Consider the following 26,789-nt stretch of genomic DNA (forward strand, 5'->3'; position numbering starts at 1 on the left):
TCGGTAAACAACATTGAGCTCAGATTGCATTATGAAACAAAAACAAAAACAAAAACAAAGACAAACAACGACGCCAGGAAGAGAATTAACAAACAAAAACGATCGGGGGAGGGGGGGGGAAAGAGAGAGAAGGACAAAGAAGCAAACAATCTTAATATCAACAAGCCTTTTTCAGAACGAATCATAGAAACGCACGACGGCGGCGCGTAACTCAATGCTTGTCGGTGAAAACTGCTGCTGGAGCCGATGCTGGCGTAGAGAGCGGCGCAAGCTTGGGCGAGGAGACGCCTTTCGGAGAGCTTGGGATCTTTGGCGAGAGCATGGGGTCGTTGGCGATATCGAGAACTGGCAGCGGTGGGCGCCAGTAGTTGAAATTGTTGAAGCGATCCACCACGTCGACCTTGGCGTAGGCTGCCTTGCCGTTGATCGGGGGGAACATGTGGTCAACAAGGTCGGAGAGCTTGGTGTAGGAGGAGAGGAAGGACGACATCAAGTCAAGGCGGAGCTCTCCGGCCGGGTTGATGGTAAAGATGCGGCCTTCGGGCACACCGACGGCCCGGTACGACAACGAGTCAGTGTGGCGGTTGCCAAAGCCGGCATAGAAGGGCTCGTCCTGGAGCCCAAACAGCGAGCGAATGTCCTTCAGACAGGCAATCTTAAACTCCTCGGGCTTGCGCTTGATGACTTCGCGGTGGAACGAGGTCAACAAACGGTCGGGACTCAAAAGCACCGGGCCGTGCGGAAGCGTCAGCTGGCCTTGCTTGACGCCCTGCAAAAAGCCACGCGTAATGTTGGCCTGGCCAATGGCGCGAGACGAGAGATACAGAATCTCGTAGCCGTTGCTCTTGAGCGCCGAGTAGAGGGACGCAACGCCAGAATGCGTCCAGTCACGGCCCAGAGCAGGCAGAATGTGGCCCATGACGTCGCTCTTGGTAATGGTGCCATCCACATCCGAAATGACAATCTTGCAGTCGTATCGCCAGAGGAAAATGGACGATGTGCAGGTCGCAGTGCCCTGCAGCTTGGTGGTCACGCTAAACTTGATTGTGTTGGCGCCAGGGCGCAGGTTGAGCTTGGCGAGCTGTTCGGACGAGAGGCGCAAGCTCTTCTGGTAGCGCTCAGCCTGGATCTTGGCGGCGGGCTCGCCGTTCACGAGGTTTTTGAGCTCTTCGACGTGGTCAATGTTGGGGTTGGCTGGGGGCTGCCGAACGGATGCGCCGGGGGGCGGCGTGTGAACAATCGATGGCTCTACCGGAATGGCTCCCAGAGTCGATGCGGTGGCTGGGAACAAATCGCTGTCTGAGAGGCGGTTGGTGGCCTGGGATGGCGGCGAGTCGACATTCAGGGCTTCGTCACCAGACCAGAAATTGCGAAGCCAGCCTCGGCGCGAGGATTGCCTGGACACAGTCGCGGACGCTGGCGCTGATCCGGGCGTCGAGCTGGGTGCTGACGACGACGATGACGTCGAAGGGTTTGGCGCGAGTTTCGAAGGAGCTGACGACGGTGGCGCAGTGGGTTGGGCGTGAGTGACCGACGCTGGTGCAGTCAGAGAGTCACTCAAGCTGACGCGTTGCAACTCGTGCACAATGCCCAGAGGCAGCGGCTGCTGATACAATGCAACCGACAGAATCATGGGCGCGGCTGTGACGAAATTGTAAAACCCGCCATTGATGCGGAAGACGGCTCGCTCGTCGCGCAAGACTTCGAGAGGGTTGGCTGCGAACGCTTCAAACGTGACGAGATCTTTGCGGAAGAGCTGGAGCAAGGGCACATACGAGGGCAGTTGTGCAAACTGCTGCGAGGTCCGTCCCTCGGACGCCTGGTTGTGGGCCTTGAGCGCGGCGACAAAGTCCGGGTTGGCGCCGCAGAGCGACATTTGAATAAAATCGTCGTCGTCGTCGGCCGCAGAGACTGGGGAAACCGGCAGATTGATGCTGGACGGGTGCGCCAAGTCGGCCAGCGAAGCCGCAAGCACAATGCTGGGGAACTCGGGTGCAGTGACCTGGCTGGCGCTGCGCGAAAGCGAAGATGTCGACGTCACCACGCTCAGTCCCTTGGAGCTGTCCAGCGACCGCGAGAGATCGATGGGAGTGCTCGCTCCAGAGGACCGGGGCGACCCTTCGCGAGAGTGCTGTTGGAGTTGTGCTCGTTGTTGCTGCAGGCGCTGCTGGTTGAGCATGTGCTGGACAATCGTTTGCTGCTCGCTCGGCGAGTGCGAGATGGGCGGGGTGGCATTGTCGTCATCCACCAAATCGGCCAGACGAATGCCGCCTTGCTCCATGTCCGAAACAACCTTGTCCGCGTCAGGAGAGACGGGCGGCTGGTTGCGTCGACCAAACAAGCGCGAGAGGCTTCGCTGTGGCAAATCGCCCCAGCCCCAGCTCCAAGTGCGACCGGCCTTCTTTTGCTGCGACTTGGTGGGGTCGGACGAGTCGTCCATCTCCGAGTCGCTGGCCGGTCCGGCCGAGCCGAAATCCAGCGCAGGCTCGTGGAGCATGTAGCCAGATTCCGAAGGCAGCGATGTGCTCAAAATGGCTGGTGGTGCTGACGAGTCGTGAGGCAACGGCTCGGCGAGGTCAAAGTGCAAGCTGTGTTCGTTTGCCGGGTGCTGGCGTTCAGGGATGGCGATTGGGGCCGTCGTCGTCGTCGTCGTTGTCGAGGAGGTCGGGTGAACAGCGAGCGAAGCTATGAGAAAGTGAAGCAGTGAGCAACAAGCAAAACAAACAAACTGGATGACACGAAAAAAATGTCTGGAAGGCGCGCTTGTGGCGAGAATCGAGAGCAAACGATTCACATACAAACCACCCTGACATGACATTCAAACAGGGAATTCCTTACTCGCGTCGGAGGACATGCCTGAGGTGGCCAATGGGTCGGCATCAAGCATCAGCGGCTCAATTTCCGTGTCGTCTGCCTGGGCAGCGGTTGGAATGGGCGAAGTGAGGAGGTGGGACGGAATGTCTTGGAGCCGATCGCCTTCGACCACAAAGAAGGCCTCGCCAGCATCGCCCAGCTTCATGATGAGATCAACCTTCTCGCCATTGACTTCGATCTGGACCTGTCATCACAGAAGCAATGCCAAGCATCCATCATCAATAACCCACGATAATACAAAACCCAGCGAGCGAGTGTGTGGTGCTTGTTGCACGTGTGAGCGCGTGTGTGTGTGCTCAGACAGAATGGGCCGTCTTTGACTTGAGGAACGAATCCCCGACCCTCCCAATCCCCCCCCCCGCCCCGCAAGACTAGAATGGAGTGGTTCAATCCAAGTGCCAGTGGCCAAGTGGAGACAAGGGCGAGCGAAGAGACACCCGTTTGCAAAGGGCCATTGCGCCCAAAATCACACCACACTGTGGTGAAAACTGTGTGATGACGCGACTGCTTTTTTTTTTTTTTTTGGGATGCTCCAAGCCAATGCAGTGCAGTGCAGTGCAGTGCAGTGCAGTTGCTTACCAGCTTCTCCTTGCTTCGGAGGATTTGCAGCTTGCCAAAGCGGACGTGGAATGGCGAGCAGGTCAGCGAGCCGTCCTCGTGGTGCACAACGATAATGTCGAGCGCGCCCGACAGTGTGGACGGATTGAGGTCGTTGTAAAAGTCCTTCAACCCAGAGAAGGCCTGCGCGAGGTGTCCAGACAACAAGACAACAGAAGCAGCAACAAGAACAACAGAGCACCGCGCATAGGTCAGCAGCAAGAACGAGCAAAGCAACACAATCACAATGAACGAGGAGGGAAAAAAAAAAAAAAAAAAAAAAAAAAAAAAGGTGCGGTATTTTTTTTTTTATTTTTTTTTCTTTTTGGTCTCAAAGCGACAATGATGGCGATGTGCCTTGTGTGCATTGTGAGAATGTTGGTGTGTGTGTGTGTGTTTGTATGGCTTTGATGTTGGATTTGGAAGGCGTGGATGCTTTGTTGGGTTTGAAATCGGTGTGCTTGGTCGTCATACGACCCGTCGGGAGTTGGACAAGCTCGAGCGCGACTGTGACCAAGAGCGCCGACCATCATCCCCGTCCTTTCTGACCCCCCTCCCCCGCCTCCATCGAATAGAATGTGCTATTTCCAAGCATAAGGCCTCAATGCGCACAAAAGCCGTGGCGTGGTTTCCAACGAGAGCGAAGCGCAAAAATAAGCGCCCCAACAACCCGAGTTTAAAGTCGACACGCAACCAGAGCGACAGCTGAACAAAGGGGGGAAAAGGGGGAAAGGGGGGGGGGTTAGGGCATTTGTTACCTTGCCGAGGTAGTTCATGGTTGGCGACCTTGAAGGCTTGTGCTATTTGCTTCTGCGAACGGAGGGGGGAAGAAGCGTGTGACCACGAAAGCGCGATTGAAAAATTGTGAAAGGGGAAGGCGGGGGGAAATTACGCTCTGAGGTCAACTTCCCGGGGAGGATTGCGCAGCGTAGAGAAACAGAGGAGGCGAATGGTGCGTGCCAAGGGGGAAAATGGGACAAAGTGGCCGGCAAGCACGCCCAGAAGCCGCGTGAGAGCCAAGTAAAAAATAAAAAATAAAAATAAAATAAAGAGTGGAGGATTTCCGAGTTAAAATTTGATCTGATTTTGAAATAACGGATGGTTAGTTACCAACAACAACAACAACAACAACAACAAACTGGCTCGCAGCTGTTTGGATGTGTTGAGAAGATGGTGGTGGCGACAAAAGCCGAGGAATTCGCACCATCGAGCTTGGCAGGATGGAAACGACGCCATCTGCTCTCTTCGCCGCTTGGGCAGAAAGTCAGCGGCAGCCTTGATGGTCGCCTATTGCTCCTTGAATCAGCTCACGGACATCCAACTGACAGAAGGGTGCAGAGCTTTGGCAAAAAAGCTGAACAACTTCTGAGAAGTACCCGCAATCCAACCGTGTCAACGTTGGCCTAGGGGAGCTGAGGAGCGCTGTCTGATTGCCATGTTGCACTCATTCAGGAACAGCGGGCGCACCAGCCGAGGAAGGTTGACACGAGGATGAGAGTGATTCCATATGCAACAAGGACAGCGATGCGGTAAAAACTGTTAGACGAGGAAGGTAAATACATCGACACCTTCGACTTTGATTCTTCCCTCCCACCGATGCCATCACTGGCACGGTGATTGGTGTGGCAAGCGCAAAGCTTCCGAAAGCTAGTCGCAGCTGCCATGTGCTTCACTACAAATAAACAGGCGACGAACGAATGTGGCGCGGCTCGTTTCTTGTTGCATGATGCAAAAAGCGTGCTCCGATTCGCTAGTTGCGCAGAAGCGCGCTTGCTTCGCTCATGTGCGACTGTAAGACAGTAGCATCACGACCTGATGAATGCTGAATTTGCTCGGCACCTCGGCACTCACGCACGAACAAATCTTGGCGCCAAGTTCATGGACTCGAAAACACTTTCCATTCTTTTTGCGTGGGATTCTCCACAACGCAACGAGTAGACTGATCAATCCTTTCAACCATTCTTGCCTAATTTCTATCGATAACACTCGTCGGGGATGATCAAAGGGTGGCGGGGGTGGGCGGTCAACGTGTCAAAATGTTTGGCTGAAGTCAAGCAATCCGTGTGCTATCGCGCTCTTGACTTTAAGCAAACTGGTGTGCTCGCTTCGCTTTGTTGTGTTTGCTGTCGATCATGATCCAGCGTTGTTTGATGAAGCCGAGCAGCTCGGGTGTGCATGAGGAACATGTCGCATCACACCCACCACACGACCACACGACCTCCTCTCCCACCCAGCCACGATTGTGTGCTACCTCCACCCACCACCACCACCACCACCACCACCCGCGCATGCCTGTATTCGTGGTTCCACGCTGCACCATGCGGGTGGCATTGCTACCCCCCCCCCCTTATCTCTCGAACTGGTCGCTTTGGGCGTTGCACCGGATTGGCTGAGCCACGGCCGACCAATCGCAGCGTGGCTTGAAACGGCATCGTTTTCCCATTTTCGTTCCAACACGGCTATTCTTGCTTTTCGAAGAGCTCAGTCCCTCTTTATTTTTTGTGCTTTTTAGTCACTCCCATTCCACTACTCAACAAGCGGATCAAGAATCGTGTGAATGAAGGGCGCAATCATCCTGGCGGCAGTGGCAGTGGCGCTGTGCATGTTCGTGTCCACCGCATCTGTTCCGGCACTCGCCCATGACGAAGGTAACACAGGTCACCCACCCTGCGTCTTGATTCCTGTGGTGGCACATCAGAGACTCACCTTCATGCACTGTTTCCGCTGCTTTTTCTGGTTGAATTCAAGTGCCTCTACTTCCGGCTGGCTACTTTGGCTCGGCGCTGATGGCCGCGTATGGCGATCACACCACCAACACAATGACACTCGAGCAATTCGAACACCTCGTCCATGACCTTGGACTTTCTGAAGAGCACGACCACGACCATGACCATGACCATGAGCACGAGGAGGAGGAGGAACACGACGAAGACGAGGGCAAAGTACGTTATTCCAAACAAAAAAAAAAAACTGAAAAACTCAGTCAAAGCGCTGAATGTTGCAGCTGGTGCTCACATTGTGCATTTTTATTGTAAACACTCTATACTTCCACGTGCAGGAACTCTGTCCTCATGCAGACGAATTGGCCGCGCTTTTCGGCGTCGATGTTGAGGGTGCTGCAACCATCGACTCGACTCAACTTGGCCAGATTTCGATCGCCTTGGTCTACATGCTCGGATCCCAGGTCTGCGTGCATCACAACATTTCAGAGACGGACGTCGAGAGCAGCACCTACAGCACTCTCCTCCTTGAAATGTTTGGCAACGGCACTGCTCTTTCTGAGGAAAACTTGGAACACCTTTTCCTGGCTGCTGGCGCAACCCAACAAGCGGATCACGAGCATGAACATGAGCATGAACATGAGCATGAACACGAACATGAGGATGAACACGAAGACGAACATGAACACGAGCATGAAGACGCCGTGGCGGGACCTGTAAGTTTTCTGGATCTGTCTGTTTCACCCCAATTCTCCCCTCCAAACTTTGGCTTACTTGCAATCTCCTTTGACCTTTCAAAACAGTGCATCTCTGTGCATCTACTGCTTCATGCGCTCGAGTTGGAAGAAGAGTCGTTTGCGGGCAGCAGTCTCGAAACCCTCGCGACGGCTGTCATTTACAGGGTTGCGACGAAAGCCTGCGTGGCCCACGACGACGTGGAAACCAAGTTTGTGCCAAGCACCCAGCAGCACTTTTTGGATGCCATCTTTGACCACTTTGGCTATGTTGGTGCCGAGAACATGCCCGTTTCTGTCATGACGACCATTTTCGAGAAACTTGGCCTAGTTGCCGGACACGAAGAAGACGACCATGAGCACGACCACGACCACGAGGATGAGCACGACGATCACGACCATGACCACGCACGACGTGCTCTGGACGAGGAGCAACCAACGGTGCGAAGCCGTCGCAACCACGAAATCGGGCATGAGGAGCTCACCGGTGCCCTTGCACAAGCCGTCTTCGACCTGAATGGCGTCGTGGGTCGGGTTGTCTTCTCTCAAGATAGCGCCAGTCATCCCGTGGACATTTGGGCAACCTTCTCTGCCTTGCCGAACGCTTCGGCCGCGTACACGCTCGAGATTCGCTCCTTCCGCGCGCTCGCCAACACTCTGCCTGCATGCAGTGCGGCCATGCTTGGTGGGCTGTTCCCCGATGCAACGAGTGGTGCCCTGATCAACACCCATGGTGCTCTTCCAGTTGGCGCCACGATTAACAGCTCGTACATTGACAGCACTCTCTCGCTCGTCGATGTTGACTTTTCTCTGGTGGGCAAGTCACTGGTGCTGGTCAACACGGATGATGACTCGGTGGTAGCATGCGGAAACATCATGGACACGACCCCTCGCTGCTTTACCATTGCACAGCTGCTGGACTCGTTTGGAATCACCGAAACAATCGCTCAATCCCAGCTGGCACAGCTTGCGCCCGGCTTGGTTTCGATGCTGGTCTCTGGCGCATGCACCAACCCCGTCACTTCGCATGCTGCTGCCGCTTCTGGTGTGACCGCCTCAGAAGCGTGGGGCTACGGCGTCCTTGCCACTTTTGTGGTGTGCTTGGTCTCGATCATTGGCGTCCTCTTTGTGCCTGGTATGAAGGGCACACGGCTCGAATCCAACTTGATCTACCTCTTCTTTGTCGCTCTGGCGGTTGGCGTGCTCATTGGCGATGCCATCTTCCATCTGATTCCCCAAGCGTTTGGTGTTCACTCCCACGCCGCCGGCGAGGAAGAGCACAATCACAACCACGAGGCTGAGGAAGAAGAACACTCATATGACCATCTCTGGCGTGGATGTGTTGTCATTATTGGCATCTACATGATGTGGATCCTCGAGAAGGTGTTGGAAAGCAGTGGCCACGGGCACACGCACGGGGGCTCGGCGGAAGACTCCTTTGAACTGAACGGCGCCACCTCGACCAAGACTATTGAGCTGCAGGAGGCCTCGATGAAGCAGAACAGCAGTGAGAAGCGCCACATTGACCAGATTGCCTGGCTCATCATTATCAGTGACTCGATTCACAACTTTGTGGATGGTCTTGCGATGGGTGCATCGTTCTATGCCAGTCTGTCGACTGGCCTCAGCACCTCCATTGCCGTCTTGCTGCATGAAATCCCGCACGAGCTCGGAGACTTTGCTATTCTTCTCGGTGCTGGCATGACCATTCGGCAAGCCGTCTTCTGGAACTTGATGTCCTCGTTGACGTGCTTCATTGGTCTGTTTGTGGGTCTCGGCATCGGCGAAGATACCGAAGCTCGCCTCTGGATTTTGTCTCTTGCCGGCGGCATGTTCTTGTACATTGCTCTTGTCAGCTTGGTAAGTGTTGGATGTGAGGTGGTTGTGTATGTGTGTTGTTTGGATTCCATGGTGCTCACAGCGAACATCTCGAATTCTTGTCTGGTGCTCGAACAGTTGCCCCAGCTCAGCAAGCACAACACCCGCCTTAACTCGCCTCAGGGCCGCAAAATGTTCCTGGTTATCAATCTTGGCATCCTTATTGGATTGGCCATCATGCTTCTCATCGGTCGCTATGAAGATGACATTCATGTTTAGAATCTTGGTGTTTTTTTGGCTGTAATGTTTTGAAAAATCAATGACTTCATTTTTGTTTTGTGCTTGGCAGTCCAGTGGTAGCTTGTTGTGAACAAAACCAGCATTTCGAACAAAAGCAGCGGCAATGGGACAGAAAAATCGTGGAACGGATCGAGAATGGTAACAACACAACAGAGCTTTTTATTTATGATTAATCGGAGCGATCTTGGACTACACAGTGGCAAAGGGAGCACAGGTGTGGATACAAGCAAGACGCAGCAGCCATCAAAGCCAGGCCAAGGAGAACAGAGGAGGTGAGCACCAGCGAACAAGAAGCTGAGAAATTATCAACAAGCAAACAACAACGAATCTCAAAAAAGCCGCATTTACCGTTGTATCGCAAGAGCTTCTCGATCAAATCAACGTGTGACAAAATCATCCTCCTGCAGCAGTAGCGCTTGAGCCTGAGAGCGTCGAGCGCATCACTAGTAGAACAGCAGGCTAGAATGAGCATCCAAAATCGACGCTTGTGCGTTTCTTCAAACCCCCCCCCCCAGCTCTTCTTGCCCCCTCCCCCTTGGAACTGAGCATTTATGGTGGGTAGGTATGGCTGCGTCATGCAATGCAATGAAAAAGCAGCGCAGCGATGGACAAACCACCCAACAAAAGCCCCTACAAAATGGCTGAGCGACCATTACAACATGTGGATCCGTTTTTTTGCTGCTTTTTCCATTGCATTTCCCCCTTCAACGACACCACTACTGCCGTTCCCCCAGTGCCGCGCTTGTTGACTTTGTTGCTGGCAATGATGACTGACTTGCACGGCAGCCTTTTGGGAGTAGAGCGAACCGAGCAACCGCAGAGCCAGAGAGTCACAAAAATAAAAAGTGTGTGCTTTGTGCTTGCTTACCCTTCGCTGATGGTCTGCTGGGCGAGCAGCGTGATGTACGCCTCGTACTTGTTGCCAGTGACCTTGCCACAGGTGAAGCACCTGACAGAGCGAGCAAGTGAGAATGAGTTTGAGTTGAACAAGGGTCAATCGCTTTTCCTCTGCCTCTCTGCCTCTCTGCCTCTCTGCCTCTCGATTCACTTCCAAGCCACAATGCTGAGGTTGTCAGCACCCTCAAGCACCAATCTCAGATCAAACACGCAACAAACGTTCAAACGCACCGAACTGGAGTAATCATGACTCTATGAAGGATCGACCAACCAAAAAAAAAAAAAGCAGACTGAACTTTGCATTCAGAAGAACTCAATCGCACAACAAGTACACTCGTGATGCTATTATTTGATGCACGAATACATCTCAGTCCTATCTTCATTTTTATTTTTCTCCTTTGTTGTTGCAATGGCGTCCGAGCAAGCCGCTTCCACTGGTGCGTCTTACTGCTTCACAATGCCTCGTGCTCCTTCTCCCAACCCCCAACCCCTCAACCCCCTTTCAACCCCCCCCCCCTCCGTGTCCTGGGTTTTGGCAACATCAACACCCTTGCTTCCTGGCTTGCTGATATTTTCGTCCTTCTCCTGCGACCCCTGCTCTGTTGAACTTTGGCCTGAACGATCGTGCTTTTCTCTCTCTCTCTCTCTCTTCAACCCGTTTTCCCTGTTCTCTGCCCCTTCCCCTCTCTCTCGTTTGCACTTTGACTGTCCTATCGATGCTGCTCTAGTTCACATGTTGAGCCCCTGCTCATCCCCCCCCCCTCTCTCTCTCACAAGTTGTACCACCACTCACCTGGTTTCTCTTTTTTTTTTTTCTTTTTTTTTTGGTTTTCTTGACAGATGGAAGCCACTCGTACGGCCAACAGCTGCTCGCAGGCGCCAGAAGCAACAATGTGGAGCTCGTGCGCATGCTACTACAACGCCCAGGCATCGACGTCAACGTCCGAGGTGAGGAAAGCACACCGAAAACCAAAAAAACGGAGCTCAAAATTTGGCGTTTTCCAAAAAAAAAAAAAAAAAAAAAAAATTCGGAAAATCAAAAAAAAAAAAAAAAAAGGAAAAATCGGCTGAAATCTATCGGATTTGACATTTGGTGTCACTTGTCACCCAAATCTCAAAGTCATTCAAGACAGACGAAAGTGAATCTCAAGGTCCATTCTCAGCCAATGAGACAATGGCGGAAGATTTGAGCTCTCATTCGTTGCTAACCATCTTTTCGGGGAACTTTTCCGATCCACTAGGTCAAGGGATGGGCACCGGTGGCCTCACGCCGCTGCAGATGGCATCCTTCTTTGGGCACACTGCTGTCGTGGACCTGTTGCTGCAGAACGGGGCCGACCCAAACCTGCAAGACAAGGAGGGCGAGACGCCGTTGCATCGCGCGGCCATGTCGGATCGCCGCGAGATTCTTCAGCTGCTGCTCAAGCATAACGCCGATGTCACCATTCGAAACGGAATGGGCATGACTGCCCAGGCTCTGGCGCGCAACGAAGACGTTCGCCGTCTGCTTCGAGGTTGGTGTTTTGTGTTTGAAAAGCGAATTGCATGCTCTGTTCGATTTGCTGACCCCTGCTGTCGTTTGTTGCCTTGTTGTCGAGTGCAGCGGCGGACGACGCGCAACGCCTCGATATTGAAACAAAGTTCCTGACGGCGGCTCGCGACGGAAACACAACGCTGGTGGCCCACCTGATCGACGGCACCTCTCCGCCCAACCTGAACTGCCGCGACCGAAACGGCAACACGGCGCTTCACTGCGCCGCCAACCGAGGGCACAAGGCCATTGTCATTCTTCTGCTGCAGCATGGCGTTGACACGGCCATTCTGAACAACCAACAGAAGACGGCGCAGCTCCTGGCGAAAGACGATCAAACGCGCGACCTTTTGCTTGGTAAGTGTTTTTGCGGATTTGGGGGAGGCGGGGAAGCGGGGGGGTCCCTTTTTTTGGTCCTGTTGCCATCCAATGTTTGTGTTTGTGGTTCTGACTCGTCTGGTTTATCGTGCTTTGTAATGGGAAAACCCGCTGGTCGCAGTGTCGCCGGTCTCTGCGCGGCACCGCCTGGAATCTGCCCGCATTGAAGGCGCCCTCTCAAAATCCTCCTTCCGCGGGTGGAAGCTGCGCTGGTTTGTGCTGGACAACTGCACACTTTCGTACTACAATTCGGCATCCGAGGCGCGCAGCGGCAAAGGTCGCGTCCTTGACTCTGTGCATCTTGGAACGGCGGTGGTTTCACCTGACGCATCCGACCCGCTCGTGTTTCGCATCAAAGGCAACTCCTGGGCCTACCAACTGCGGACTGAGAAGGCGGACGATCGTCTGCGGTGGCTGACGGACATGCGGGACCAGCAGACCTACTTTAGCCTAGCCGTGCCCGTCACCGAATCGTCGGTGCAGCAGTCAAGCTCACGCGCGTCTTCCCAACCCTTGCCCTTCTCTGGCCGCTTGAAATCCGACTTGGACGATGCGACACTTCCCCGCCTCGGTCCGCTGGCAGAGTCGTTGGAAGCGGCTGCGCGAGATCGAGAGGCGCTCGAGAAGCAACTCGATGGTGTCGAGACCGCTGTTGATGCTGCAGCCCAACAGGTCGCAGCTCTGAGCAAGTCGTCCCCCATGCAAGGCGCTGCGGCGGAGGTGGTCAAGAACGCCGACGACATTGTCAGGACGCTCAAGCAATCGCGCGAAACGAGCCGTGCCCTCTGGCGGACGTTGTCCCATTGCTTGAATATCATGTCTCACCATGAGCATGTCTGGACCAAGCGATTCGAGCTTGAGAAAGAACGGCGGCGTGTGCTCGAAGAGAGCATTAGCAAGCTGGCTGCCGAGCACGACCAGCTGGAGCGCAGCGTCATTTCCATCTCTTCGCGTCGCTCGAGTCATCTCGATTTGGCCAGTATGGGTGAAAATGAGTGCTTTTTCGACGCCAGTGATGGTGATTTCGACGAGCATGGCTTGCCCGTCGATTCGGACGATGACGACGCCTTTACTGACTCTGCGTACGAAAGCAACGCGCCACCTCATGCTCGGGTGGCAACCGCAGCAGCAGCAAAGCTGTCATCCTCCGCTGCAGCTTCCTCTGCTTCTCTCAGCTCCACTGACAGCTCGAGCACGTTGCCAGCCGGCACGTTTGGCGAAAATGCCCTCGCAACTTCTCGTACGTCTGTGGTGAATGGCAAGCGTGTCCACCGCACGACCCTCGCTCAGTACATGGTGGATCGCAAGAATGTGAGCCTGTGGGCCTTCCTCAAGCAGTGCATGGGAAAGGACTTGTCCAAAATCACCATGCCCGTCCTCTTCAACGAGCCCGTGTCCTTCTTGCAGCGCCTGTGTGAAGATTTGGAGTACGCCTCCCTTCTGGACACTGCCGCGCAGCATCCCGACCCGCTGATGCGCATTCAGTACGTGATGGCGTTTGCCGCCAGTGGCTATGCTGCGACCGCCAACCGCCTCGGCAAGCCATTCAACCCGCTGCTCGGCGAGACGTTTGAGCTTGAGCGCGACCTCGAGAATGGCAGTGTGATGCGCGCATTGTGCGAGCAAGTCTCCCACCACCCTCCGATCTCTGCGTTGGTTTGCGAATCCCCGCACTTTGTCTTCCACGAGTACAATGACGTGCGCATCAAGTTCTGGGGCAAGAGCATTGAGATTGTTCCTACAGGCAACGAGCATGTGCGACTTCGGATTGGCGACTCTGGCAGCGAAGACGAGGAGTTTACCTGGTCCAAGGTCACAACGTGCGTGCACAACATTATCGTTGGCAAGCTGTGGCTCGATCAGTATGGGAAAATGGAGATGGTCAATCACACAAACAACGTTCGCTGCGTGCTCGAGTTCAAGCCCCGCTCGCTGTGGTTTTCTCCCAACTCTGGATGCGAGCTGGAAGGCTACGTTCTGGATGCGGCGGGCAATCGCACGCACTTGCTTGCCGGCTGGTGGAATGACTCGCTGTATTCCATCTCTCTCAAGGACTACTACGCGTCCCCTGCCGGAGCGGCTGCAGCTGCAGCTGCGGCAACGGGCTCGAAAAAGAAGGCTGTCGCGCCCACCATCGCCGCCGAAGCCCTGCGCGTCCATCCCGCTGCCAAGCGCCTGTGGGTTCGCAACCCTCTGCCCGAGATTAGCTCCAAGATGTACAACATGACGACGTATGCAATGGCCTTGAACGAGGTGGACTCGGAGCTTGCCAAGTCTGTGGCTCCGACCGACTCGCGCCTCCGTCCCGATCAACGCGCCCTCGAGAACGGCTTGGTCGACCTCGCCAGCTCCGAGAAGAACCGCCTGGAAGAGAAGCAGCGTCTGACTCGCAAGGTGCGTGCGCGCCAAAACCAGGAGCACGTCCCGATGTGGTTTACCGAGCGCGAGGACGCCTACAACGGCATGAACGGCTGGCTGTATCGCGGTGGCTACTGGGAAGCCCGCGAGAAGGGTCAATTCGATGCTTGTCCCGATATTTACGGCGATGCCCCTCAGAGTGGATGAGCAGTGACATATTTTTTTCAAACAATCTGTTGGTTTAGACTTTTTTTTTGTGTGTGTGTGTGTCTGTGTGTGTTTTTTGTTCGTTTGTACGCTGGAGGAGCCAATACATTGTATGTACTTTATCTTGGTCATTGTTGATGAAAATTAGCCAATACATTGTATGTACTTTATCTTGGTCATTGTTGATGAAAATTTTAGAGAACTTTTCTTTGATCCTTCATCTTGTTCGCACTGTCTTTCTCACCCCGTGTCCGTGAGCTCCAAGGCAACCTGTATCATGACTCCCGATTAAATGCCACATTATTGCTCAGTCGCACTTATCCAGTCCCAGCGAATTCGGCATTGGCGCTGGTTATCTCGATCTCAGTCCGCTGCCCTCATCCAATGTCGCTGCCGCCGCCTCAACCGCCGCAGTCGCGTTCACTATCACAACTGCTGCTGCAGCATCCACCATCCCAGGCAGCAGCAGCAGCAGCAGTGCCGCAGGAGAGCCGCAACGCTTGCCACTGGTTTCGCATCAATGCGCTTCGCCTCGATGACAATCCTGCGCTGCTCGCTGCGATCGAGTACAGCAGCAGCAGCAGCAGCAGCAGCAGTGCCCCGTCAGCATCAGCACCGACAACGACGTCAGCATCAGCATCGCACAGTGGAACTGCGGAGCCGCATAACACCCTGCACAATGTAAGCAATAGATCCAATACAAAAAAAAAACCGTCCACCCCTTCAAGCAAAAGCCTTCAGCATAGGATCTCGCATTGAATGTCCAGCTCCCCTTTATGATGATGACTATCATCAATCAAGATGTGTATTATCATGCATTGCTAACGAACTCGTCAATTCTTCCCCGGGCCTTCTTCTCGCAGGTCTTTGTGCTCGATCCGTCGGACGCAACAATCCCGTCGAGCGGACTGCCGCTGGTCTTCTTGCTGGAAAGCTTGACCAATCTCCAATCTCGCCTGACTTGGCTTGGATCGCACTTGGTACGTTTTCAATTTTTTTTTTTTTTTTTTCATTCCTGTCGCGCGGAGGTCTCCGTTGTTGTGTTGTCCTAATCCCTGAAAAAAAAAAAACAGACAATTCTGAGAGGCCAAGTCGAGCAAGTGCTGCCAGACTATCTATCCAAGCATGACATTTCTCTGGTGACCTACGAGGAAAGCACGCCAGAACCCGCATCGAGTCAAGTCGCTCAAAGGCTTGAACAGGCGCTCCACCCATTGCGCATCCGACAGCGCCTGGAAACGTCGGCGTTTGTGACGCACACGCTTTATGACATGAACATGCTCCTCGTTGCATGCAAAAACACTCCTCCGCTGACCTATGGCAAGTTTCTGTCTCTAATCGAGTCCATCGGCCCGCCGGTCGCCCCGTTGGACGCGCCACATCGACTGGCTGAACGCGGCCCCGCGGGACAAACCGACGCGGCGACAGGAGGGATTCCCTCGCTCGCCGAGCTTGGCATTTCAGAGCCCCATACTCCACTCATGTTTCATGGTGGCGAGACTGCTGGGCAAGCGCGAATGCATCACTATTTGGGCGATCTTGCGCGGGTGGCCAACTTTTCCAAGCCCGAGCTCGACCCCACGTTGTTTGAAGAGCCGTCGTCAAGCGTCATGTCGCCGTATCTGCGATTTGGCTGCGTCTCTCCCCGGCGCTTCTTTTTCGAAATCAACAAGGTGTACATTGACAGCGGCGTGACGCCCACGCAGCCGCCCGTCTCCCTGCTTGGTCAGCTCTATTGGCGAGAGTTCTTCTACCTTGTTGCGGCTGGCACTCCCAATTTCGACCGCGCTGCCGGCAATCCCATCTGCAAGCAAATCCAATGGGATGTCAACCCCGAGTATCTGGCGGCTTGGGTAAGGTTTGGGTGATGGGTTTATTTTTTTTTCAAAATTGCAGAATATGGTTTGCACAATGCTCTTCCGCTGCTTGCTCTGAGCCAGTGCTGTCATACTCATCGTCTGATCTTGCAGGAGTCTGGTCGTACTGGATATCCATGGATTGATGCAGCCATGAACCAACTGCGAGAAGTGGGCTGGATGCACCATTTGGCTCGACACGCGGTGGCTTGTTTCTTGACCCGCGGAGACTTGTTTCTATCTTGGGAGCTTGGCAGAGACTATTTGCAGCGTACCCTCTTGGATGCGGATTGGAGGTGAGTTTCTTTTTAGGGCGATCGTGCGACCTTCTTCTCAATGTTGCGTTTTCGGAACCACTAACGTGTCTGGTTTGGTCCGCCTGTCCAACAACAGCATTAGCAATGCCAACTGGATGTGGATGTCCGCGAGTGCATTCTTCCATGCCTATTTTCGCGTTTATAGGTAACAACAAAAAAGAAAAGCATGGCGGAACACAATGGCGATTGTTTGCTTTGCCTTCATTGCTCACTTTTTTGCTTCTCCTTCTTCAATCCTCCTCCTCCTTCTTCTTCATATATTCTCTTCTCTTTCATTCTGGTGATGCTCCAATCCTGATGCAGCCCAATCACGTTTGCCCAGCACTACGATCCTGAGGGCAAGTTTGTCCGTCGGTTTGTGCCGGCTTTGCGCAACTTCCCCTCCGAGTACATTTATATGCCGTGGTCGGCCCCATTGGAAGTGCAGCGCGAGGCGGGGTGTATTGTTGGAGTCGACTATCCGAAGCCGATTGTGGATCACGAGCAAGTCTGCCGAACCAACATGGAACGGATGCGCGACGCCTACGCGCAGCAGCCCGATGCAGCAGCTCTCATGGCGGTGTCTGCAGTCTCGATGCTGACTCGCCAGCCACACGATGCTGTTACGCTGGCGCAGATGCATGGCCAGTCCAGTGGAACTCTTTCGATCAAGTCGAGCGACTCCATCTCGGCCCCATTCTTTAAACCCCTCGATACGAGTGCAAACGGTGTGGCCGACACGAGCCGGCTCGGGGACACCACGTCTGTTCATTCGGGCTCGACAGACTCTATTCCGCGTGCGCACCAAAAAACAGCGAGCGAGGAAGCTGCGCGCGTCACCAACGACGCACGGCGGTGGTCGACGACCCCTGTCCCTGTGCTATCTCGAGATCTTGGTCAGATTTTGCAACAATGGCATGCAGACATGCTGCAACGTGCGCAAGCAGCCTCGCAACTTGTGCATCACAACCACAGTGACGAGGCGCATCGCCACGCCTCGGAGGCCCACCACCACGCTCTGGAGCCGGACTCGAGTACGTCCCTGTCGTCTGGGTCTGTTACTCCCCCATCTCAGGTCGGTTCCGCTGGGACTATATCAAATCGCGAGGTCCATTTTGACCCCGCGTTGCATTCCATGATGGCCACCGAGGTTGTCGGTCAACTTCATCCTGCTGTTGGGCTGGTCGCAGACCATCTGAACGCTGCCATTTCCACGCGTGTCACACGTCGTTCCTCTGAGGCCTTTGGTGATAGCCACGCAGCAGCAGCAGCAGCAGCAGCAGCGTCCCAGCCTGGCAGTGCCAAACGATCACGAGCAAGCACTCCTCCTTCCGTTGAAACCTCCACTCGTTGCACCTCCCCTCGGAAGCGATGAACGAGTGCGTCAACGAAGTCCACTCTGAAGAGTAATCAGTCTTCTCCGTCCGTGATTGCACAGCGTGTTTTCGAATTTATGTTTGGTTTTTTTGTTTTGTTTCCGTTTTTGCTTTCGTAGCTTGTTGTTTTTATTGTTGATTGAGTTGATTGGTGTGTTCCTGCGTATCGTTTGTTTGACTTGTATGGAGTAATGGATGTGTGTGGACCACGCCACGGGTGTTTAATACAGAATTTTGCGCAAAACTTTTCTACATTTCGTGGTTTCGCGTCATGAAGCAGCGTCTCGGTGGGATTAGTCGATTCAGGATTGTTTGTTTATGTCTTTGCTTCAATTTCCGTAGCTTGGCTGCCTTCGGTTTGGCGATGCGAGCTCGTGGAAGCACGATTTCAAAACAACAAAATTTGGAAATTATACCCGGACTGCCAAAATCCTCTGGACAGGGGGCATTGAGCTCGCCAAATGCAGCGACATCTATTTTCTGCACCTTTGCAACCACAAATATCACGAAACACTCATGTATAATGATATTCAGCACAAATTCGCTGGAACGATGCAACAAGTGAGTCAGCACAGCCACTTTCAATTGCGATCAGTGAAAGCTGCTCGAAAAAACGCTTTTTCCAGCGCTTCCGTCTCACTTCTGTTCAAAATAAAGGCACAAAAACATATTTAACGCAAAATATGCAGCATTGGCGCAGCCTAGGGACCTTTGCTCAGCTCGGATGCGTTGCCCAAAGGCGGGGGCTTGAACATTGACTTTGCATTGTCCAGCTGTCTGCTTCCGTGAGGTTTGTCGTTGCTTTGCGCTGCTCAATACGTGTTTTTCTTCTGATGTATGCAAATCTAAGATTACCAAAAATCCAGTCATCATTCCGCAAGCACAAAATGTCGACTGGTCCGCGACTCTTCCCGTCGTCGTCGTCGAGCACAAGCAGCAGCAGCTCGTCGTCTGCCGCTCCGACTTCCGCGTCCTCCAAGCCGGGCTCTCTCGGATCTCCGTTTGCCACCTCGTCGTCTTCAACGCTCCCTTCGTCATCGTCCGACCCGTCGCCCCTCGCTGGTGGGACTGGGCGGCCTGCTGCTGCTGCTGCTGCTGCGGGGTTCACGTCGTCATCAGCCGCTGCCATGCAGTCGTCGCCGCACCATCCCCACCACCACCACGCGCTCCAGGCGTCCAGCGCATCTGCATCCTCATACATGATGTCGATCGGCGGCTCCAGCAGCGCGCGCAAGAAGACAGAGGGCAAGACGCTGAGCATCAAGGGCTTCAAAGGTAGCCAAAGCAAAAAAAAAAAAAAAAAAAAAAACCAAACAAAAAAATAAAATAACGCTGCAGTCGCGCGTTTGCGTTCCGCTTGCATGGCCAGCGACGTCTGGTGCGTTCCAGAGTAGAGCTCGTCCTCGACTCGGAGCCACCGCGGGGGGGGCGGGGTGTGCGGTGTGAAGGCTGGATGTGCTTCGACAAAGCAAAGCCTATTGGGTGGCTGTGTTTCTCAGAAGCAGCCTTTTTGTGTATGTTCGTTATTTACATTGAGTTTGCTAAGAAACCCCCATTCCGTTCAATCCGAGCGAATGAGCAACACCAAAACCCCCCCATCTTTCCGGCTAAATCGTTTTTGCCTCACTTCTTCACTTCTCACCTCTCATGCTGTTCCTTCTCGACGACAGTCGCACCAAAACTACCTCCCAATTATGAACAGGAAACCTGGCAGAAGCTCCAAGCAGCTGTTCGCGCTGTTCATGAAGCACGACCAATAGACAGCTACCTGGAAGTGCTGTACGAGGCTGTCGAAAACCTGTGTCTGCTTGGAGGCGGAGCGACGCTGTACGAGCGACTGACAGCAGAGTGCGAGTCCCACCTGCGACTCGAGGCCGAGAAGCTGAGTGTTGCGTCGGAGGACCCCGTCACGTTTCTCTCCGTCGTCGACGCGTGCTGGCAGGCGCATTGCGAGCAGATGATTACCATCCGATCCATCTTCCTGCACCTGGATCGCACGTATGTGCTTCAAAATCCGCACGTCCAGTCGCTCTGGGACGTGGGATTGATCTACTTTCGGCGGCAGGTGGCAGAGGTAACCGTCACTCAGCGGCGTCTCATCACAGGCATTCTGCTTCTTATCGAACAGGAGCGTGCCGGTGACTCTGTCAATCGATCGCTCCTCAAGTCGCTCCTCCGCATGTTCTCATCCCTCGGCATGTACACTGAGGCGTTCGAGCCACACTTTTTGCGTGCCACCCACGAGCTGTACGCGCGAGAGGGCGCTGCTCTCATCACCACCATGCCCGTGCCTGACTATCTGGCGCACGTCGAAGCGCGGCTGCAGGCTGAAAGCGAGCGGATTGTGCACTACCTCGACATCCACACTCGGCGCAACCTCCTCGCGACTGTCGAGCGGCAGCTCATCGAGCAGCACATTCGCGTGCTGATTGAGCGCGGTTTTGAAGAGCTGTGCAACGCCAACCGCATCGCGGATCTCTCGCGCTTCTACTCGCTTCTGGGGCGCGTCAATGGTTTGGAGCCGCTTCGTGTGGCCTTTGCCGCCTACATCAAGGTACAAGGGTGCTTTGATGGCATAGCGGACAGTGATTGCGGGGTGTCGTGTTTTCATTTCATTTTTGCGTTCATTTTTTTGCTTTGTTGCTTGTGGCATTCTTTTTCTATTTCTGTTGACTGACGGCTTTGTTTTTTGGGGCTCTAGAAACGCGGTGCAGCACTTGTGTGTGACCCCGAGAAAGACAAAAACATGGTACAAGACCTTCTCGACATGAAGCAGCAGCTGGACACCTTGCTATCACAATGCTTTGGACACAATGACCGTTTCCAAAACTGCATGAAAGAGTCGTTCGAGGCTTTCATCAACATGCGCCAAAACAAACCCGCCGAGTTGATTGCCAAGTTCATTGACGCCAAGCTAAGGGCTGGCAACAAGGAGGCTACTGAAGAAGAGCTTGAAACAGTGCTCGACCGATTGATGATTCTTTTCCGGTATATCCAGGGCAAGGACGTGTTTGAGGCCTTTTACAAGAACGACCTTGCTCGGCGTCTGCTCCACAATAAGAGTGCATCCGTGGATTCAGAGCGCGCCATGCTTTCCAAGCTCAAGCAAGGTAGGACTTGTTTTTGTTCTTTTTGTTGCCAATGGTGACCGTGTTGCGCATTGCGACTGTTGTGACTAAACCGAGCCATCTGGTTTGTTTCCGCGATGCTTTTTCTGAACAGAGTGCGGAGGCCAGTTCACGGGCAAGCTTGAGGGCATGTTCAAGGACATGGACCTCTCCAAGGCCATCATGGTTTCATTCAATGTGAGTGACTTTTCTGAACAGAGTCGTGTTGCTTGGTCATTCGTGATGCTTTTATAACTTTCAGATGATGACCGCTTGGGTCTGGGTTGACAGCAATCAAAGTTTGCGAGCCAAATGGGCGACATTGAGTTGAGTGTTTCAGTGCTGACTCAAGGTTATTGGCCGACAAACAAGCCAACTTCTATGAATGTACCATCTGAGGCGAGTCGTGAAATGTGGCAATGTTTGTTGTTGCTGAACACTCCTGATTGACACTTTTTGTTGACTTCTTTTTTTTCTTTTTTTCCGGTTTGCTTGTCGTTGCTCAGATGTTGCGAATCCAACAAGAGTTTCAAAAGTTTTACCTCCAGAAGCACACCGGCAAGCAGTTATCCTGGGACAATCCCCGAGGCGATTGTCTTGTCCGCGCCGCCTTCCCAAAGGTAGGAGAGCGTTGTTTTATTGTGGTGGTGGTGGTGGTCGAAGAGCCAACTTATCGTGACGGCAATCCATCACATGTCTGGCGCGTTTCACCAAATGCAGGGAACCAAAGAGCTGCAAGTCTCCTTCATGCAAACGCTTGTACTCTTGGCTCTGAATGCGGGCGACGGTGTGAGCTTCCCGACAATCAAGGCTGAGACGAACATCGGCAAGTCATCTCTTTTGGTTGACGTCCCTCGTCTTGTGTACTCGTGTCTCGTACTCACAATTCTCTGATGCCAAACTTGCAGAAACCGAGGAGCTGAAGCGCCTGTTGCAATCCCTGGCTTGCGGCAAAATCCGAGTTTTGAACAAGAATCCAAAGGTACCTACGATACGTGCTTCGCATTGCGTTACTTGGTTTTTTCAAAATATTTGGTAGAATGTTGAATGCTCTTCGTCTTGTTCCTTTGTTGTTGTCGCTTTTGCTTTGCTTGCTTGGACCTAATCCTTGAAATTGTGTGACAAATTCTTCCTTGGTAGGGACGAGACGTGAACGAGACCGACACGTTCGATTTCAACACTGACTTTGTGAACAAGCACTATCGACTCAAAGTCAACCAGATCCAGATGAAAGAAACGGTGCGAGGAGTCGTCGTGCGCGTGGGCTGCTGCGTGGCGCTCTCGAAGTGCTCACTGTTTTCCTGCTTTCGCTTGTGTTTTCTCGTTGCAACTCGAGCAGGCTGAAGAAAATGCTGACACTAACGAAAAAGTCAACCAAAACCGACAGTACCAGGTTTGTAATTTCATTTTTATTGTGGTTACTTTGACGTTTTTGGTTTGGTCGTGCTGATGAGTGCTTGGCCTATTAGATCGATGCTGCTATTGTGCGTATCATGAAGGCACGCAAATCTCTCGCTCACCAGCTGCTTCTGAGTGAACTCTTCAACCAACTCAAGTTCCCAATGAAGGTACGTTGGGGCTGCAAGCGATGTTTGTTTGTTTGTTTGTTTGTTTCAGCCTTGACGTCTGGATTGTTGATTCACCTGGTCTTCGTTCTAATTTTGTTTCCTTTCGCAGCCTGCTGATCTGAAAAAGCGTATCGAAAGTCTGATCGATCGTGAATACCTCGAGCGCGATGAAAAAGACCAGAGCACGTACATTTATCTTGCTTGAGCATTTCCCCCATCACAGCCTTTGTCGGTTGTGGATGGCCCTTGCTACTTTGCCTTGGTGTTGTCCATGTACTTTATTACAAACGATTCTGTCTTGATGATTGAGGAAGCAGCAAGAAGATGGGTGTTTTTTGCTTTTGGTTTTGAGCTTACGGTGCAGTTGCCAATTCCTCGACTATGCACAATCATCAAGCAACTTCCTTGAACTGGACAGAATCCCCCATTCAACGTTTCAGTCCTTTTCCCCACCCCCCTTTTCTTCGTTGTGCGCCATGGTTCGGATTGAGAGCTTTGAGACAGACACTCACTCGGCTCCATTCACAGTCATCCTCACTCTCGCTGCGAATGCAGTCTCTGCTACAAAGCGCGGAGCATCACCCGACTCGACCATTTCCATGCCTCCAGACACCTCCGTGGCCTCAGGAGCCTCAATAGCAGGCGATGCGGCGGCAGCGTCCAATCTGAGCAACAGCATTGCGCTCGAGTTGGACGTATACGTGAGCGACATTCCGCGCGAGGTCGCTCGCCTCCTCGTTACAAAGCACAGCGTGCCTGTTTATCTCGAATCGACATTGACGGAAGTGCTCTCGGCGCTGATTCGGCGCGAGATTGTCGATCGCTTGGCCGAGCGCGACGAGTTGGCAATCCGATCCCTGAGTGACGTCGCTCTCGCAGCGCGTCCGACGACAACAACGCCTGAGACCATCCATGCTGGGACGAATGATATGGATGCGCCTGCGCCCGACTCGGCGGCGGCGCGGGCGGCGGCACGCTGGGGCCACGCATTCAAGACCGAGCACGTCGTGCTGATGGAGCAGTCGTCGCCATCCATTGTAAGATCAAGGCAAAGCCAGTGATGCTGAAACTTCGAGTTTGGCAACGGCGTTCTGTGCGAACGGGCGAATCGCAGTGTCCGCAAAGCACACACACAAAAAACTTCTCAGAATTAACCCTTTTTGTTGTTTTGGTTGTTTTGGTTTTGATGGATTGTGCAGGATATTGATTTTGCAGAGGCGTACCATCGACTTATGCATTCGAGCGCCTGCCTCAAGTTGTTGCAGTTGGAACAGACATACTCGCGAGCTGTCACTGAGCTGGTCGGCGCACGGTAATCGAACACAGATGCCCGAAAGCGTTTCTCATGCCTCACTTTACTTGCTACATGCGCTGTTGATGAAAAAAAAATCGCAGAGACATGGCTCTTAACAATCTACACAAACGGTGAGTTCACTTTTGTCGAGCAAGGTGTTGCGAAATTGTGCTGCAAGCTCAAAAGAAAAACCGCCTGCCTTTGTGTTGGCCTGACACAAAGGCAATCTGATTCACTCTCCCGCATGCTGGAGAAAGTTGGAAGCGAGTACACGGAGCGGGATGTCAATGTTCTGGCTGCTCGGCATGTTGAAGTACGTTTTTGCTTTTTTGGTGTGTTGTGGGCTAGTGACATACCTTTTTGCAGTTGGTGTTTTGGGTCAAATGTCACACGTCGTAACATTGTTTGGCGTTGCTGGGTCTAGGAAATGCAAGCAATTGAAGCGAAATGGGCAAAAGACATACGCGAGCTCAAGACAACCCAGCGCAGACACTACAGAGAGTTTGTGCTTGGGTTTCAAGAGACGGAGCCAAGCACCCCCGTTAGCCCGCATTCGGTACTCCACTCTGTCTCTTCCCCAGCACTTGTGGATCTCAAGTCCAAGCGCGACAACTTTTCCGGATTTCAGCAGGTACGAGTCAGCTCTCGGGGCGCTTGTTGTTTTGCGATGAATAGCGTACGAGTTCGGACTGACCCCCCCCCCCTGTGGCATGCTAGATGTTCCCTTTTACGCCCGTCAAGCTAAAGTCATTGTTTGGGAGCAAACGATGGCAAACGTTGGCAAAGTAATATTCCAAGATTTCTTTTCGTTGTTGTGCTTCTATTGCGATCGCCAGTACCTCACCTTGTTTCCTCGCGATCTCAAACCTGCTTCGCTATCTCATCAATCTTCTCTCTCTCGCTTTCGCTCTCTTTAGCGATGTATTCGAGAGCGCTGGCGCGTCCACCTTTTCAACAGCGCCCGAACCGAGCGCAAACTCGAGTGGCATTGCAATGGAGGAAAGCTTTACCATCAAGCTTGGCTCTCAAGTCAAAACAATGCACAATCTCCGATTGATTGCGGGCGATATTCTGACGATGAGCGCGATTCACGCGGGACAAACCGATCCGACGCTGCTCCAACAATCAGCCTCTGCAAACAGAGTCGATGCGGGCAACGCATTTGACACCCAACCAGTCCGAGTGCAAACCGCCATGACTCTTTATTCCCGGAACTTGAGTGGGCTTGTGCTCATTGTGGACAAAGTTCCACGATTTGACAGCGGGTTTCAGAAAGGCAAGCATGCGTGGTGTTGTTGTTGTTGGAGTGTTTTTTTTGTTTTTTGGTTGTCCTCAAGGTCTCACTTTTCAGCCATTGTTGCGCCTTGAATTGTGACAGATTTTGCTCACTTGTGTGAGCAGTCGACCGATTTTCACTTCCAGGACTTTGCGGAACAGATTGATGAGCTCAGACTCGACTTGAGCACCATGGGAAAGCAGTCGTTTGCTTCCACCGACTTTTTCATCACCCGGCACTCCAACCTGGCTTCCTTCCATGTAGTGTTCCATCTTGTAGGCGAGCGGGAGCGCGCCAGCTCGCTAACATCGCGCTCACCCATTCTTCTTGGCTTGCGCAACGTGCTTGCGGCTGCAACGTCGTTTGATGTGACGACGGTGACGGTTCCGTTACTGCTGACGTGCGTCTTGACCTCTGAAATGAACGATCGGTGGTGCTTGAAGCGAGCCGAGCTTGTGCTCAAGTGCGTGAAGGGCTTCATGATGGAAACCAGCTCGTTTGGGGAGGGCACGAGTCACACCGTCCAATTCTTTGTGCCCGATGGTGTTTCTCAGTCGCTCTTTGGCTCTCTCAGCAATTTGATCAACACTGTGTTCAAATTGTCTGCGCCTCTGATCGCACAGTAGCTGCACACACCACGCTCGAATGTTTGCGATACATTGCTTGTTGTTTTGATGTTGTGTGTGTTGCAGACTTGTTGTATTATGAAAACTCAAAAACACAGCAGACATTGGAAACAGCAAACACAACAACGAAACACAAACCCAGACAGTACAGTGACGTGTACCCCTTTACAAAAATGCACAGACAAAATGAAAACCTCAATAAAACAACGAAACGAATAAAAAAATCAAGAGCAGGCAGGCAGACAGGCAGGCAGGCAGGCTTATTGGCACTTTGAGCTTCACTTAAGATTGAGCAGGGCTCGAGTCTTCCGACGACTTGTCCGAGGACTTCTTGGTCATTTCGATGGTGACGCTGTTGTCGTGAGTAGTCGAATGGCGGCTCATGACAGGGGAGCCAACGGTGCCCTGAACGCCAGTGACCTTGGAGGACTGCTGGTCTTGCGACGAGTGCTTGTTGTTCGAGCCAGAGTAGCCGTGCTTGCGCTCCTTGGACTCAAAGAGCTCGGACTGCTGCTCGGGAGTGTACTTGAGGACCATCCAAACCTTCGGGACGAGCAGAACCGCCAGGGTGAAGGTGACCATGAGCCAGGTCACGAGCTGCTTGAGGGCGAAAGAGATGGACGAGCCGTTCTCCAGGCTGAGAATGAGGGCAAGGAAGACGACAGAGCAGAACAGAATGTTGTAGACAGCGTAGCCAATGAAGCGGGATTCGCGGTACGAGTAGTTGACCTTGCGGGTGCGGTAGGCCAAGACGGCGGCAACGACGACGAGCAGGAGGTTGAAGGCGAGCAAGACAGCCATCAGAATGGTCTGAGACTGGCCATCGTCGACGCTACCACAAGTGAGCACATAGTGCTCGTCGCCGCCACTGAGCAGAGTGTTGACGGCCTCCGGGGGGAAGCCAGCCGACCAGACGATAAGGATGATCGAGTCGAGCAGCACAAGGTCGAGGCTGAAACGGAGAAGATCAGTGTCG

The 26,789-nt window shown here is 53.3% G+C and overlaps 8 protein-coding genes across 8 annotated transcripts; 5 read left to right on the plus strand and 3 right to left on the minus strand.

Moving 5' to 3' along the window:
* CAOG_01270 (nuclear elongation and deformation protein 1) lies at positions 1-4,537 on the minus strand. The gene is made up of 4 exons (XM_004349740.2): positions 4,230-4,537; positions 3,454-3,615; positions 2,839-3,058; positions 1-2,685 (listed from the first exon to the last, which is right to left on the minus strand). The coding sequence occupies exons 1-4, from the start codon at positions 4,245-4,247 to the stop codon at positions 212-214; spliced, it is 2,874 nt and encodes a 957-aa protein (XP_004349790.1). The 5' UTR covers positions 4,248-4,537; the 3' UTR covers positions 1-211.
* A 1,477-nt stretch (positions 4,538-6,014) lies between these two features.
* CAOG_01271 (solute carrier family 39) lies at positions 6,015-9,062 on the plus strand. Its single transcript, XM_004349741.2, has 5 exons — positions 6,015-6,119; positions 6,220-6,413; positions 6,530-6,907; positions 6,995-8,785; positions 8,882-9,062. The coding sequence occupies exons 1-5, from the start codon at positions 6,029-6,031 to the stop codon at positions 9,020-9,022; spliced, it is 2,595 nt and encodes an 864-aa protein (XP_004349791.2). The 5' UTR covers positions 6,015-6,028; the 3' UTR covers positions 9,023-9,062.
* On the minus strand, positions 9,026-10,225 carry CAOG_01272 (DNA-directed RNA polymerase I). Its single transcript, XM_004349742.2, has 4 exons — positions 10,172-10,225; positions 9,912-9,992; positions 9,392-9,486; positions 9,026-9,232 (listed from the first exon to the last, which is right to left on the minus strand). The coding sequence occupies exons 1-4, from the start codon at positions 10,186-10,188 to the stop codon at positions 9,213-9,215; spliced, it is 213 nt and encodes a 70-aa protein (XP_004349792.1). The 5' UTR covers positions 10,189-10,225; the 3' UTR covers positions 9,026-9,212.
* A 95-nt stretch (positions 10,226-10,320) lies between these two features.
* CAOG_01273 (hypothetical protein) lies at positions 10,321-14,532 on the plus strand. The gene is made up of 5 exons (XM_004349743.2): positions 10,321-10,377; positions 10,781-10,888; positions 11,182-11,454; positions 11,544-11,828; positions 11,971-14,532. Exons 1-5 carry the CDS (start codon positions 10,350-10,352, stop codon positions 14,412-14,414), a joined length of 3,138 nt encoding a protein of 1,045 aa, XP_004349793.2. The 5' UTR covers positions 10,321-10,349; the 3' UTR covers positions 14,415-14,532.
* A 202-nt stretch (positions 14,533-14,734) lies between these two features.
* CAOG_01274 (photolyase) lies at positions 14,735-18,184 on the plus strand. Its single transcript, XM_004349744.2, has 6 exons — positions 14,735-15,095; positions 15,278-15,394; positions 15,488-16,267; positions 16,385-16,566; positions 16,664-16,732; positions 16,891-18,184. The coding sequence occupies exons 1-6, from the start codon at positions 14,799-14,801 to the stop codon at positions 17,939-17,941; spliced, it is 2,496 nt and encodes an 831-aa protein (XP_004349794.2). The 5' UTR covers positions 14,735-14,798; the 3' UTR covers positions 17,942-18,184.
* Positions 18,185-18,826: 642 nt separating this feature from the next.
* Positions 18,827-22,919, plus strand: CAOG_01275 (Cullin 4). The gene is made up of 12 exons (XM_004349745.2): positions 18,827-19,217; positions 19,613-20,496; positions 20,644-21,052; positions 21,165-21,247; positions 21,341-21,448; positions 21,556-21,669; positions 21,770-21,875; positions 21,958-22,031; positions 22,190-22,288; positions 22,389-22,442; positions 22,519-22,617; positions 22,727-22,919. Exons 1-12 carry the CDS (start codon positions 18,830-18,832, stop codon positions 22,820-22,822), a joined length of 2,514 nt encoding a protein of 837 aa, XP_004349795.2. The 5' UTR covers positions 18,827-18,829; the 3' UTR covers positions 22,823-22,919.
* A 148-nt stretch (positions 22,920-23,067) lies between these two features.
* CAOG_01276 (hypothetical protein) lies at positions 23,068-25,843 on the plus strand. Its single transcript, XM_004349746.2, has 8 exons — positions 23,068-23,654; positions 23,817-23,929; positions 24,013-24,042; positions 24,134-24,224; positions 24,336-24,542; positions 24,629-24,696; positions 24,829-25,187; positions 25,290-25,843. Exons 1-8 carry the CDS (start codon positions 23,094-23,096, stop codon positions 25,811-25,813), a joined length of 1,953 nt encoding a protein of 650 aa, XP_004349796.2. The 5' UTR covers positions 23,068-23,093; the 3' UTR covers positions 25,814-25,843.
* Positions 25,844-26,095: 252 nt separating this feature from the next.
* Positions 26,096-26,701, minus strand: CAOG_08494 (hypothetical protein; the record flags this gene model as incomplete). Its single annotated transcript, XM_011271774.1, has 1 exon — positions 26,096-26,701. A coding segment is annotated over one exon (606 nt), but the record flags the coding sequence as incomplete, so codon positions are not given.
* Positions 26,702-26,789: the final 88 nt, after the last annotated feature.

This window comes from Capsaspora owczarzaki, assembly GCF_000151315.2.
Source record: "Capsaspora owczarzaki ATCC 30864 unplaced genomic scaffold supercont2.2, whole genome shotgun sequence".
In the NCBI taxonomy this organism is placed as follows: Eukaryota; class Filasterea; order Ministeriida; family Capsasporidae; genus Capsaspora; species Capsaspora owczarzaki.

What these genes read in the sequence shown, in the direction of transcription:
- CAOG_01270 (XM_004349740.2), bottom strand. An exon ending in TCCGAAGCAAGGAGAAGCTG is followed by an intron (nt 3,059 to 3,453) that starts GTAAGCAACTGC and finishes CTGTGATGACAG; the next exon opens with GTCCAGATCGAAGTCAATGG. An exon ending in AGGCATGTCCTCCGACGCGA is followed by an intron (nt 2,686 to 2,838) that starts GTAAGGAATTCC and finishes ACTTTCTCATAG; the next exon opens with CTTCGCTCGCTGTTCACCCG.
- CAOG_01271 (XM_004349741.2), top strand. Translation starts at nt 6,029, where the DNA reads ATGAAGGGCGCAATCATCCTGGCGGCAGTGGCAGTGGCGCTGTGCATG. An exon ending in GGCACTCGCCCATGACGAAG is followed by an intron (nt 6,120 to 6,219) that starts GTAACACAGGTC and finishes GTTGAATTCAAG; the next exon opens with TGCCTCTACTTCCGGCTGGC. An exon ending in AAGACGCCGTGGCGGGACCT is followed by an intron (nt 6,908 to 6,994) that starts GTAAGTTTTCTG and finishes CTTTCAAAACAG; the next exon opens with TGCATCTCTGTGCATCTACT.
- CAOG_01272 (XM_004349742.2), bottom strand. An exon ending in CAGCAGACCATCAGCGAAGG is followed by an intron (nt 9,487 to 9,911) that starts GTAAGCAAGCAC and finishes CTGTTCTACTAG; the next exon opens with TGATGCGCTCGACGCTCTCA. An exon ending in GAAGCTCTTGCGATACAACG is followed by an intron (nt 9,233 to 9,391) that starts GTAAATGCGGCT and finishes GCCACTGTGTAG; the next exon opens with TCCAAGATCGCTCCGATTAA.
- CAOG_01273 (XM_004349743.2), top strand. Translation starts at nt 10,350, where the DNA reads ATGGCGTCCGAGCAAGCCGCTTCCACTG. An exon ending in CGTTCGCCGTCTGCTTCGAG is followed by an intron (nt 11,455 to 11,543) that starts GTTGGTGTTTTG and finishes TGTCGAGTGCAG; the next exon opens with CGGCGGACGACGCGCAACGC. An exon ending in AACGCGCGACCTTTTGCTTG is followed by an intron (nt 11,829 to 11,970) that starts GTAAGTGTTTTT and finishes CGCTGGTCGCAG; the next exon opens with TGTCGCCGGTCTCTGCGCGG.
- CAOG_01274 (XM_004349744.2), top strand. Translation starts at nt 14,799, where the DNA reads ATGTCGCTGCCGCCGCCTCAACCGCCGCAGTCGCGTTCACTATCACAA. An exon ending in CTTGGCTTGGATCGCACTTG is followed by an intron (nt 15,395 to 15,487) that starts GTACGTTTTCAA and finishes AAAAAAAAACAG; the next exon opens with ACAATTCTGAGAGGCCAAGT. An exon ending in CTCTTGGATGCGGATTGGAG is followed by an intron (nt 16,567 to 16,663) that starts GTGAGTTTCTTT and finishes GTCCAACAACAG; the next exon opens with CATTAGCAATGCCAACTGGA.
- CAOG_01275 (XM_004349745.2), top strand. Translation starts at nt 18,830, where the DNA reads ATGTCGACTGGTCCGCGACTCTTCCCGTCGTCGTCGTCGAGCACAAGC. An exon ending in CCTTTGCCGCCTACATCAAG is followed by an intron (nt 20,497 to 20,643) that starts GTACAAGGGTGC and finishes TTGGGGCTCTAG; the next exon opens with AAACGCGGTGCAGCACTTGT. An exon ending in GCTTTCCAAGCTCAAGCAAG is followed by an intron (nt 21,053 to 21,164) that starts GTAGGACTTGTT and finishes TTTTCTGAACAG; the next exon opens with AGTGCGGAGGCCAGTTCACG.
- CAOG_01276 (XM_004349746.2), top strand. Translation starts at nt 23,094, where the DNA reads ATGGTTCGGATTGAGAGCTTTGAGACAGACACTCACTCGGCTCCATTC. An exon ending in ACTTTTCCGGATTTCAGCAG is followed by an intron (nt 24,543 to 24,628) that starts GTACGAGTCAGC and finishes GTGGCATGCTAG; the next exon opens with ATGTTCCCTTTTACGCCCGT. An exon ending in TGACAGCGGGTTTCAGAAAG is followed by an intron (nt 25,188 to 25,289) that starts GCAAGCATGCGT and finishes GAATTGTGACAG; the next exon opens with ATTTTGCTCACTTGTGTGAG.